Here is a 12803-nt window from a genome sequence, read left to right on the forward strand (position 1 = left end):
AGGGAGACACACGAGGGAGACTCGGCAGGGCTGGAATCCTATTTGTCTCCCCGCACCCCCAACTCGCCGCCACCGCCACCGCCCCGCCCCTGCCAGGGGTGAGCGGCCAAGCCCTGGGGCCGTGAGGCCTCCTCTCTGGACGAGGTTCAAGCACCTGAAGATGTGCAGAGTGGGCCACACCGGGCTGGGAGGTTTTTGAAATCTGCTCCCAGAGACCCCGGGGTCAGGGAAGGGCGCGGGTAGAGAGAAACAACAGCAAACGGGAGGGGAGGCGGCTGCACCCCGGCCTCTGAGTACTTTTTCACTCTCCGAACTTTTTGCATCAGCTGAATAAAGTATAAAGTAACCAAAACGTTGAGAAAAAAATGAATTGAGCAAATACAACCTCTTAAAGTGCGACTGAGGAGAGAGAACCGTGGTCCCAGGCCGTACACGGGGCCGACACGGACCACGCTCAGCCACTCAAGCCCCCATCCTGTCCTCCCGCTTCCCCACTCTCTTTCCCCCACAAGCCCCTCCGCCTGGGCTGAACTAGTGGAGTCCTCCCCAGAACGTCCCACCCCAGAGACTGATCCACCTGGGGCCAAGTCAGGGTCTAAAGGGATCCAAACCCAGAGGGTCACTCAGGAGAGACCCCACCCTGACGGCAGCCACAGGGGCGGTCCCGCGAGGCTTCCTCTTGTCCCCTTGGGACACGGCTGGTGGCCGGGGTCTCGGATGCCCTTGGCAGGCTCCTGGGTGGGCAGGGTGAGTCCCGCCACCAGTCGCCGAGAGCACCACGTGTCTGCAAGCACACCCCAGGAGCGTCAGGGAGATGGGGTCACAGCCTGTCTGAGGCTCCGTCCGTCCGGCACAGCCCAGGCACACGCCCACCACGAGCGCTGCCCCTCTGCCCAGCTGCCTTAAGAACCCCGTGCTCCACGACGGGCAGTGGGCACAGAATCTACCCCAGTGTCTGGTGGCCATGAGGCCCTGGCCCCAGGGCCGCCTCCGGCCCCCACGGATGGGCGAGCACAGGCACGCCCAACCACGCTGACCCCACCACGGCCCTGGGACCCGACGGAGGGTGAAAGGGCCGCCTCATTAGCACCAGGCTTCCAAGCCTTCGATAACCACCCATGACCCCAGACACACACCCCTGGGCAGGTAACCAAGGAAGGACCAGAGAGCCCCCAAGCCCCTGTGAGAGGCCCCGGGACCCCAGCTGGAGAGGACCACCCATGGCCCCGAGTGACCCCGGGTCAGTACCTGCCGTCCTCAGAAGAAGTTCTTGATCAGCGGAGTCACCATCTTCACCCACAGCTTCACCTGCCGGCTCGGCTGCTCAAAGGTGGCAGAGGATACCACACCTGCCCTGCGGTAGAGCTGCTCCTGCTCCTGGGGAAGAGGGACAACCAGGAGTTACGGGGCGGCTCCAGGACCAGCCACTCGGCCTGCCGGCCCTGGGGCTCCACGGGGGCCCCAGTGCAGGTCGTCCCTGTGAAACATCCCTGGGGAAAGCTAGGAAGCCAGGGTGTCTCCAGTTTGAAGACTGAGATGTGTCGGGGACAGGCAATTTAGAGCTGAAGGAATACAGCTGGTGGAGGAAATATTTAAAAGTGCACCCTCGTTAAGTGCAATTAAAATAATGAAGGTCCTTTTTTAAACAGGACACAACTTTTCTTCTCTCCAGCTTGCAGAAAGTTGTAACGTCATCAGCCCCGGCTGACGAAGGCCAAGGGAGCAGGCATTCCCAGACACAGCTGATGGAAAGGGGGGGCCAGGTCCCTGGCTGGAGAGCAACTTGGCAAAAGGTTATTGAAAGCCTTGAAAAGCTCCGCTTGCAAGAGTTTATCCCAAGAAAATAACTATGCACTAAGATTTCTGTATATGCACATTAATCATGCCAACATTTATGAGAAAACCTGGAAACCACCTAAATGTCCAACAACCAACTAATTAAACATAATAAACCCATATGACACACCAGCATTCACCATAAGCTAATCGTGCTCTGGAGAAACACTGACTTAATGATACGGGAAGGCATCCCATAGACTGAGTACAAGACACTGGATGGGAACTGACACACACAACAGTCCTAATCTCACTAAAAAGAAAAAAACCAAGTGACACGCTCCACAAGCCCACAGAGCAAGACCGGTGAGGAGCGATGGGAACAGTCTCAGTGACTGTCTCCAGGTGAGGAGGTCAGCGCCTTCTAATCTCCTTCATTTCTAAGGTGAACGAGTATTACTCTCATGTTTAAAAATGCTGACATAAGCCTTGTCTTACACGGTGTTTGAGAAGAGGACTGCTCTGGTGGCCCAGCAGCTAAGAGTCCACCTGCCACTGCAGGGGCCATGGGTTCGACCTCTGGTCTGGGAGGATCCCGCGTGCCGTGGGGCAGCGAGGCCCACGCCCTGGAACCTGCGCTCCGTGACGCAGAGGAGCCACAGCAGCGGACAGCAGCCCCCGCTCTGCACACCGCAGAGAGCCTGCACCCAGCACCAAGGCCCAGCGCAGCCAGCAGTGGACGAATGGGTGACAAGTCTCCGAGAGGAGAAACTGCCTCTCTCTGAAAACACGACACCCTCGAAGCGTTCCCGCGGCAGAGGCAGCTGTCAGGAGCTGTGACGCCCCTCTCTGAGCCTCGCGTCCCTTCATCTGTGAAACCCTGACTACCTCATGCCCCAGTGAGGCTCCCTCAGCACTGGCTGTGCCAACACTCCATCCACGTTGGCACCAGGAGCCCTAGGGGGGTGCCAGGGTGCCGCCCCCTGACCCGCTGGGAGCCGGACGCTCTCCTCTGGGGGGCAGGAACGGAAGCCGTGTCCCTGGCCAACCCCTGTGACCCAGTGAGGACGGGAGGAGGGGGGAACATGGAGGACACAGCGCCCTCAGAACACGACAGACTGTCCGCAGCTCTTCCCGTCAAGGGCTGGGGAAATCTAGGGCCCGACTTCACATCTTCGTGCACAGCGTGCGTGCTCACTCCCTTGTGAGCCGGACCCCGGGGCCAGGGTCGCTGGCGCTTCACGTCCAAGCCAACTGTGCCGCCCACTGACCGCGGCTGGACGGGCCTGACGGAGGAGCCGGCCTTGGTCTCCAGGGGCTGCTTTGCGGCGGTCTCCATAGACCTGGCTCCAGCATTATGTTTTTCCAATGAATACGCAGCCAAGATCTCAATTAAATTACCAGAAACACTTTAAGTTTCCTCACAGCCTCCGCACAGGGAAGGAGAAGGAAGTCAGCTGCTTGGGGTCACAATGCTGTTCAAGGGAGGCTTCCCTAGGCCACCAGTGGGGAACCGTGCTCTCCGAACAAAACCAGGAAGCTTTCAGTTTTTATTGTACATACTAAGTGAAGGGAGGGACTATGAATTTGGGTAAAAATATCTCCCCACTCCGGTGCCCAGGGAGACATGGACAGGCCCCTCCCTGGGACCCCAGGAGGACTCCAGAGGGGGGCTTCTGATGGCAGGGCCCCGGGCAACGGGGTTTTAGGGACTTTCTGGGCTCTGGGGAGGTTGTGCAGCTGGGCAGTCCCAGGAGCAGGCCTCACATGGGCCTCTCCAGAGGGTGGCTGTTGTCCCGGTATGTAAGTACATAGGTGGTTATCCAGAAACGCCTTTCTGCATGTTAAAGGCACAAAAGTGAGCGTGACTAAAGAATGGAAGCGCTGCAGTGGCAAGGACTGCCACCCTCCCACCAACAAAAGCCCCTGGGACTCAGGTTTGGGAAGAAAAAGAAAATATCCCAAATATGTCATTTGGGGAAGCAGCTCCTGACCACAAGCAGCCCAACTTTTCTCAAGATTCAGGATGTGGGTTCAGTCCCCCTACTCAGGGAGCGGGGGTAGAACGGCTAGCACCAGGACTCTGGGCACAGACTTGCTCCCCCAAATCAGCCCAGGCCCAGAGCACTGGTCCCGGGGCCAGGCGCACCCAGACCCCTCTACGTCTGGGAAAGCCGGCTTTCAGCAGCGAGGCCAAGGTCCAGGAGATGCCACCGCTCCTCTTGCCCCAGCTCCCTGAGGCCGGCCAGCCCCTGCTGGAACCTCGGCAGGCATTTGCTGGAAGCCTGACCATAGCATCTATGATCTGCTGAGCAGATCAGAGTCTCCCGCTGGCCGCCCAGAGCCCAACCGCCGCCACTTCCCCTCAGCCCTGGTGAGGCCCTTCCCGGCACCAGGGCCCCACTCAGGCACTGACAAGATTCCCAGATCGCAGGAGGCAGATCCCGGGGAACCAGGCAGTTACCATTTCCTCGTCCATCAACAACGGCTCCAAGGATTTCGCAACAGTAATTCCCAAACACAAGAATAAAGGCTTAACAAAGCCGCTGCACCTCTGAGGGCTGGCCTCCAGGCGTGTTATCTACGCTCCCATGACTCAGGAGGGAAGCTGGCACCTCCCCTGGAGAGGCTTTGTCGTAAAGGTCATAAATTCATGAACCCAAAGGATCACCCAAGCTTCACATGCACAGGTGCTGTGCTTGCATTCCCGAAAGTCCACCAGCACTGCTGCAGATGATCAAACACAAAGACGCATGCAGAGGCAGAAAGGAATTCATCTGCACTTATTCCTGACTTTAAACGGAAAGAGCACCATCGCGGAAGGAGGCCGAGACCACGGCCCCTCCGGGAAGCAGAGCTGCGTTCCTGTCCCTGGGAGCCCAGCGCGCTCCCCGCCCACCCTGCACCTGACTGTGGGCCCCCAGTGCCCCGTGACTGACTCTCCACCCCCAGCTCGGGAGAAAGGCCTGCAGTCCTGTGAGCCACGCGGGGGAATCTCTTCCCAGGGGAGCGGGAGGTCCTCGCTGGACCACACAACGTGCCCACCGAGCCAGACCAAGCGCATTAGGTTCTCTCTTAGGAACACCCCCCTCCCCCTCGCGCTCAAAAATGCCAGCCTCCCCCTCTCACAACTGCAAGGAAAGAAATGCTATTACAAGTGTGACAAAATCAACGCAAAAATTCCAAGGCACCTGGAAACAGGCCTGCCCTGCCCCACCACCAGCCCCTGACACAGGCTGGGGCAGGCAGCACACCAGCCTCCACGGGGCCCTGCCCACCACCATCCCTTACACACACACACCACGCAGGGACCCCACCCCACCACCCCGCTCTTGGTCAGACACACCTCCAGGCAGTCCCTCCAACACCTCCTGCAGAGTCAATCCCAAACCAGATAACTACCCAGGGGAAAGAATCTGAAGGAAAACAAATAAAATCGGAGTTCTCAGCACAAAAGGATCGTCGTGCTGACTCGAGGGCAGCCGTCTGGGACCAGGACAGTCCAAGCCCTCGCCACAGCGCAGCACGGCACAAACCACCTCTGTCTGCATGGCCTCTGAGGTCATTCTAAGGGTTGGCTCTTTTTTCTGGCCTTTGTCTCCCTTGCAGAGACTCTGGCTCCCTGGGTGCCTCTTCTGCCTGGGTGGAAACCCCACCTCCTGCCTCTCCCTCCCTAGACTCTGAAGCACCTCTAGGGGTGGGTTGTCATCAGAAATGACCCAGGCCGCCCAAAGCTGCTCCCGAACAGACCTGGGCGTGGTCCTGTGTGACCCTGGCTCCTACCCCAGGAGCTGATCTGCCGTCTCAGAAGAGGTTGGGACCAGGGCCGTATTCACATCCCTGTGAGAACAAAGTGTTCTCTGCCCATGTGGGGAAAGACAACGCCCCCTGAGATGTGGGGGAGAGTGCCCACCAGGGAAGGGCAGGCCTCAGGCTGCAGGCAGAGGGGTGCAGTAGGCCTCCCTCGGGACCAGCCACCGGCACACGCTAGAGGATCCTGGTTCTTTCCCACCCTCGGGCCCCAGCAGGAGACTGTGGCAGGAGGCAGCCCCCAGGCACCCAAGTACGCCCCCACAGCCCCGCAGCCCCAACCAACCTGGTGAAACTGCTGCTGCAGGGCCCGGCTCTCCGTTACGATGGCGATCTGGGCCTCCAGGTCCCGGTGAACCGACCTGTACCCAAAATTAGGAGAGCCAATCAACGTGAGACAGGGCAGGCTGCTCCCTGCCAGGTACAGCCAGAGGCCTGCAGGGAGAAGGAAACGTGCAGACAGGAAGTGAGCAAGGCTGCCACCACAGCCTCTCCGCGCTGCGCTGAGCTGGGGGAAAAGCAGGCCCACAGAGTCCTGGGAGCAAGGCCGGTGGGGGGGTCCCAGGACAAGGGGATGGACTCCCCCGGGGCCCGCTCTTGGCCCTGCACGCTGACCTGGGGGAGAAGCAACCCCATGGGGTCCCAGGAACAAGGCCACAGGGACGGGCTCCCCGGGGCCAGGTCGGCCCAGCCCCGGCTGCCACGGGAGGCACAGGCCCAGCAGGGTCTGCAAGGCGCCCGGCGCTCTGGACCCCACGGGGACGGCAGCCCTTTCTGGTGCCTGGCGTGGCCCGCAGAGTGAGAAGTGGGCTTCTCCAGTGATGCTCATGCTCAGGCTCTGTTCTCACCCCCACCCTACCCCCCAACGCTACCGGACACCCCCATCACCCCTCCCAGACAGCGCGGGGCCTTTACTTTATTCCCCGCCCTCCACGCGGCCTCAGCCACGTCCTGCCTCCCCGTCCTTCCACAGGCCCAGAGGGCAGGCGGCCCAGCAGAGCTCAGGTCACACCTGCTGCTCAGTGAACAGGCCAGCTGAGCCCTGGGCTGCGGAGTGGCGACCCTTTAACCTGAGCCTGCAGATGGAGTGACACCTGACTGGGTTTAAGAACAGGTCAGCTGGCCGAGCAGCCCAGAGGCAGTCTTGGGGTGGAGGGCACCTGTCCTTCTTCCTAGTCCCCCGCCCCCTGCCAGAGCAGAGAGGGGACGAGCCCCGGGCACTTCCCCTAGAGGAGCTCCCTAGGGGGCCCTCAAGTTACAGCTTGGGATATCTGGGCTCCTCTGGGATTCTGTCCCAGATCTTGAGGGTGGAGCCTGGGTCTGACTGAGGGGTGAGGGTCCCTGCCGAGGGAGAAGTAGTCCACACATGAGCCTCTAAAAAGTCAGGGGGAAGGGAACAGACAGGAGGGTTGGGGTGGGCGAGCTGCACCCACATGCAGGTGAGCTGGCCCCGGGCCCCTCCCTCACGCCCGCTGCCAACTGCAGAGAAGACCACCAGAGCGCTGGAAGTCCGCCTGCTGGGGGATTGGGGGCTCCAGGCCAGAAGGGCGACATCCACTGGAGGCCGGTACAGCAGAGAACCCGGAGGCCCTGTGTGTTTCAGTCCTAGCCCAGAGAATGCGGTTCCCCTCCCTTTTTTCTTTTGCCAGAAAATGAGCCAGTTAACACCAGACAGGAAAGCAGAGTGTGTGAGCAGCCATGAGGGGACAGCGCCTTCCTCGGCCCCTCGCCCTGGGAACACGCCGCCTTCTGGTAACACCTCAGCCACAGCTCTGTAATGAAAGCCGCGGATCCTCTCAGAATCCTAAACGTCACCTGAGACGGACATCATGCAGGTCCCCTGCTCTGCACCCCATTCCATCCCCTCCCCCAATCCCAGGCCCCATCAGAACTATTTCTGTTCCCCAAACCTAACCTCTCCAGGACACCTGTGGCCCCAGACTCCCGTCCTCCGACAGGGCATCAGGCCTGCCCTCTACCTTTTCCTCCACGCTGCACCAAGAACGCCCAGCCTGGAACACCCAGGGGGGCCGCCTGAGTCCTGGGCTCCTCTGCAGGCTTCCCGGCGCAAGGCCGGCCTCCTCATGCCCTCCCACCACTGTGGGTCTCTCCTCTGCCAGCAGGACCCTTCCGAAGGGCCCACAGGCACACGTGAGGACCGTGAGCGAATCAACGTGCAATGCACACCAAGCCCCTGAAATAGAAGGCTGTTTCCTAATTCTCACTCAGAACAAGAGCATTTCCAAGAACATCTTGGGTAAGAGATGACGACGCTCAGCTGCCTGTTCCTGTAATATGCCTGCCACCCCCCAACACACATACACGCAGGGGCCACATCAAAGCCACTAGCTTGCCCATTCGTCTCGCTCAACTGATTGCACTCCGCCCCGCTGGGCTGCTGCATGTGAGCAGCCACACGGCTCACCTGACCACACGTCCACTTCACGGGGGTGGGCAGGCCGGCCCCAGTGCCCTGCTCCAGAGGCCCCGTTCTCTGCAGGCAAAGCTCTCCACCTGCACGAGGCTCAGCCTGCCTGCCCCAGCTCTCCTTAAGGCTGGAGCAGGGCGGGGCAGGCAAGATCTCCACCAGCAGTTACGATTTCCACTATTCTCTTTTTTTTTTAATTTTTGGCTGCTCCACACAGCTTATGAGACTGTAGTTCCCCAACCAGGGATTGAACTCATGCCCCCTGCAGTGAAAGCTCAGTGTCTTAACTGCTAGTCCGCCAGGCGGGTCCCTGTTCCAACCCTTCTGATGCCAAGATCAGCCCCGTAAAGACGCTGGGTCTGCTCAGTGCTACCTGCCCAGCTGCTCAGAGAGGGGACAGCGAGAGCCAGGACAAGGGAGGCCCCGCCTACACAGGTGACATGCGACAAGGCTGATGAAGGCTACCTGCCACCAGGGCCCTGTGTCCTTCCGAAGCTCCCGGACCACAGGCCTGCGTGGAAGGTGGGAGGGGCCTGGTCTTGCGTGCCCTTAGTTGTAACATCTGCCTAAGCAGGGACCGCTCCCTCACACAGCAGTCTACGGGTCAGCCACAGAGGTGGACGGCCCAACTCGGCCTGGCCCACAGCTCCCCCGCAGGACCACTGCTTCTCAATGAGTTTTCATCACGGTCCCCTGAAGGAGCCTTTCAGCCCCGCTTAAGATGAAGGTTGTTTTTTTCAGCACTCCCCCTAAGAGTCAGTCTCCAGCCCGTGGGGCGCTGTCCCCCTGGGTGGTCATGCGTGACACACACCTATTTCTCATCCTTCCTCTCCTCCCTGCCGCCTCGGCTTCCTCCAGGTGAGTGCTTGGATTAAAGACAGTGCACCTTTAAGCTACTAACCGCTCTGGGAATGCCTGCAATCACCCCACCAACTTCCGCTGCAGTCTCATCTGCACAATCTTTCTCCATCAAAAAGAAAACAGAAAGACCATAAATGGTGAGACGCCACCATTGGTGCGGGGTTAGTGCAGCGAGGGGGTCAGGGGGAAGCCACACGGTGCCCCCAGCAGCCCAGGACATAGGAGTCACTATGAACAAGAGTCCTTCTAGGCTGAAGCTCACCCAGGTAGGGGCTCTTAAGCTATGGGTCTGTGCCCTGAGGACAGCTGGGAAACGTTCACGAGGGGAGGTGTAATCGAGAGGCCCTCGTGAGCTCCTGACCATCTGAAGCTGCGGCCACTCCTGCGCTGCCACTCAGGATGTCGGGGTGAGGACACAGAGGGTGAGCCTGCCGGGCAGGCCTCACTGTCAGGAAACACAGCGCTCCCAGCCCAGCCATAAACTTGTTATCAAGACCCAGGGCCAACCCCTCCACCCGGCATTCCCGGAACCTCCAATCAGGGAGAGATTCTGCAACAGGAATGACATCGTGGGAGGGGAGAAAGTGCTGGGGAGGGGGATGAACTTCAGCACCGCTGCCTGGGACAGCAGGTCTCACGGAGAAGGGAACGTGCTGCGGGTATGAGGTGACAACTCTGAGGCCGACCCAGACCTGCTGCCCCGTGCCCGGGCCTCCTCTCGAAGGAGGGGGACACCCGCCTCCGCTCTGCACGCACTGGCGGTCCCTTCGCAGGCCCAGCATCATCCTCCAGGGGAATCCAGGTGGCCCCAGGCTCCTGCAGCCCTTGCTCACCCTGGGCTCTGAGCGCCTTCCCACCTCGGGGCCCAGGCTCCATTCCAACACCCCAGCGTGGTCTTGGGGCTCCACGTTTCCATGCCCTCCGCCCAGACCTCTCCTGCCCACAGCCTCCGCTCAGTGTCACCGCCTCTGAGAGGCTCTCCCCAGCCCCCACCTAACAGACCCATGTAAGTCTGGAGTCCCCTCCTGCCCTCGTCTTCAGTCCTTCCCGTGACGTGATGCTGGATTTGGACATGTTCATCTGCTTCCCCATGAACTGGACACCTTCCGAGAACAGCGGTGTCTTGCCCCCTGTGCCCTGAATGCTGCCTGGCACACAGCAAGCCCTCCGTAAACACTTGTGTGAACGAAGTAAGTAAAATGAGGATAATAAAGCCTCTTCCAACAGTTAATTAAGGCAAAAGGCTTTGAAGGTCTAAAGCAGGAGCGCATGAGCATTTCAGGTTAGAGGCCTTCTTTGAGGAGCTCCCCAGAAAACCTCAAACTCCGGCACCTGCCACCTCTCCCCCCACAATATTCTGCAATGAATTTCAGAAGGTTCTCAGATCCCTGTAAAAACCAGAGGGCACACAAACGTCACGGAGCTAGGCTCAGATGGACAAGCAGCACCTGCTCTGAGGCCAGAACAGCACAGACACAGCCCAGGAGGCAGGAGGCTGGTGCCGCGTAGTCTCGGGCATGTGGCGCGGCCCCCGGGCACGCCTGCCACCCCGGATGAGAGCCGCCCCACGAGTGCCCGGCACGCAGGGTGGAGCTGCCCCCATTCGCACTGCAGGTTCGCCCCGGGCGCTGTGCCAAGCGGGCTGTCGGGAAGGCAGTAAAAATAGTGACAGTTCGCACAATCATTAACAGACACCTCTGTCAGCAAGAGCCAGAATCTCTCAATCCAGGGGCCCTGCCCCGCCCTCACCACACACGTTGTGCTGTTGTTCGTGCTGTTGTTCATACTGCCTCCAGATGAAATCACATCTCAACAGCAGGCAGAGCCCACACGCCCCAGCACGGACGTGGCCCTGGCTCCCAGCACAAAATCCCATGACGGCGCACACGGCACCTCTCAGGCCCTCTCGTCTCCACGGGGCAGAAAGCTAAGATGTGAGAACCACGCCTGACACTTTACAGTCGCTCAGACTACCCTGAAGATGCCGCCTCTCCAAGATCTAAAGAGATGAGTTCGTGGGCACAAAGTAAACACTGCACTTACGACCGCTGACAGCAACCTCCCTGGTGGTCCAGTGACTGAGACTCCACGCTCCCAATGCAGGGGGCCTGGGTTTGACCCCTGATCAGGGAACTAGACCGTGCCTGTTGCAACTAAAGAGCCCATATAAAACACCCTGAGACCCAGGAGAGCCAAATAAATCAAAATTTCTAAAACAGAAGAGCTGCCAGCTGATGGATGTTGCCTGTACCCCCAAAACTCCTGGGGCCATAAGATGCCAGTGAGACTTCCAGCTTCAGTGTCGCCTTCACTGAGCCCCAGAGAGAGCAGAAACAGAGCTGCAGGTGACAAGGACACCTCTTCTCGCCAAGGCATCCTCCACCGCCATGCACACAGCGTCTTGACCAGCCTCGGGGACCCCAATCCTCCCCGCCAGACCACCCGGTCGTTTCACAGACCCTCAAGTGCACGCATGCTCCCTCCTGAGTGAGAGACAGCGCCATCGCCCCAGTTGACACGGAAGTGGAACCGGGTCCTCCACTTCTGCCAAAGGTAAATGTGGGCTGAGAGCCACGCTTCAAGACAGACCCCCAGCCCGGGAACCTCTGCCCCACATCTTGCTTACCCAGGCTCCCCCTGACATACCAAACAAACATCCTGTGCGAGACTCCAGATAAATCCACCTTGCCACAGAGGTCTCTAGCACATGCCTTTAAAACGTGGAAGATCCCTCCAGTTCTTTGAAGCAACTCAACTTGTTAAAAGGTGACATATACTTAAGCCTGCTAAGAAATCAGCACACAGCCAGCACAGCGGCCTCTGCTCAGGCCTCCGTGCAGCACTGCTCCAGCTGGGCGCTCAGCCCTGCCTGATATTCCCCAACACTCATGAGCAGAAAACACCAAGGAACACACCTACCTGTGTGCTCTGCCGCCACCAGGCTGCACTACTATCCGTGGGCACCTGCACACCAGCATGGCCGCCTGCCACAAGAAGGTTGTTTTTTCCCATCTTGCCTGTCGACCTCCAGAGGCCCCGACAGGGCAGGTCTTTCCTGCATCACAAGCAGGGGGCCGCCCACAGGTTCAACAGTCAGGCCCAGAGTCTCGAGCTGCCTGACTCCCAGGGGTGTGCAATGCTGACAGACAACAGCTGGAAGGCAAGGAGCTCAAAGCAGGAATAGGGCATCCCAGCTCCTTCTCCTCACCCAAAGGCTTCTGGGAGCAGGAGGAGCCAAAGATGAGCCCAGGCCTGTCCCACAGGAGCCTGGGGAAGGGAATCATAACATCAGCTACTCAGCCCTCAGCAAGAATTTTCTAGGGCCCAAACCCAGATACACCGCTCGCGCCCAGCACAGGCCCTGCAGAGGGCAGGCAGGCCATAGCCGGTCCACCACTCCCCAGTCCACATCCACATGGCGTCTGCACTGCCTGCTCGTTGTCTTAGCTTGCCTCATGGAAGTGACCGTCCAAAGATGAGCCAGAAAGTGGGGTGGACTTAAGATTCCCACTACTGACCATGGCGCCTAGGCAGGGAAGGACCTGGTCTTTCCCCCCAGCACTGAGTGACCTGAGCTCGGCTCCTGCCCTGAGGACATGGTGCCTTCTACGCAAAGAGAGTCCCACTCTGCCTACCCCCGCCATGCTCCCTCCCTTCCTGCTCCCCACCCCCCACCATTGCACACACCCTGGGATTCCTGGCCTTCCCCACAAAGCCAGCTCCCAGATTGCAGGGCCCCACCCGCAGCAGGGCGGGCGGGAGGGAGCGGCAGAAGCAGGCCAGTCCGGGAAAACGCGAAGCACACTGGAAAAGCCGGTTGGGTGTTTCTGTTTCAACGGTAACTCGGGAGTCACCGCACGTTTCTCAGTGCAGCTTCATGGAAATAATCCACAGCGCGCTCAGAACTGCCAGGCCAGGCTGCGCTGGG

The 12803-nt window shown here is 59.7% G+C and overlaps 1 protein-coding gene across 7 annotated transcripts in view; it reads right to left on the reverse strand.

Moving 5' to 3' along the window:
• Nucleotides 1-12803, reverse strand: part of PGS1 (phosphatidylglycerophosphate synthase 1) — a 36492-nt gene that overhangs the window by 3814 nt on the left and 19875 nt on the right. For 4 of the 7 annotated variants that reach the window (XM_088829275.1, XM_088829278.1, XM_055408449.2 and 1 more), the window contains 2 exons: nt 5873-6021; nt 1249-1377 (listed from right to left, as the gene is read on the reverse strand). In XM_088829275.1, coding sequence (XP_088685401.1) covers nt 1258-1377; nt 5873-6021 — 269 coding nt within the window. In that variant the 3' untranslated portion in view covers nt 1249-1257. Of the gene's footprint in view, nt 1-1248; nt 1378-5872; nt 6022-12803 lie in introns of those variants that run through there. The other 3 variants (XR_016035568.1, XR_016035567.1, XM_088829277.1) reach the window with 2 other exon arrangements.

The sequence above is a fragment of the Moschus berezovskii genome, chromosome 20, assembly GCF_049115385.1.
Source record: "Moschus berezovskii isolate FMDL1 chromosome 20, NW_MosBer_1.0, whole genome shotgun sequence".
NCBI classification, from domain to species: Eukaryota; Metazoa; Chordata; class Mammalia; order Artiodactyla; family Moschidae; genus Moschus; species Moschus berezovskii.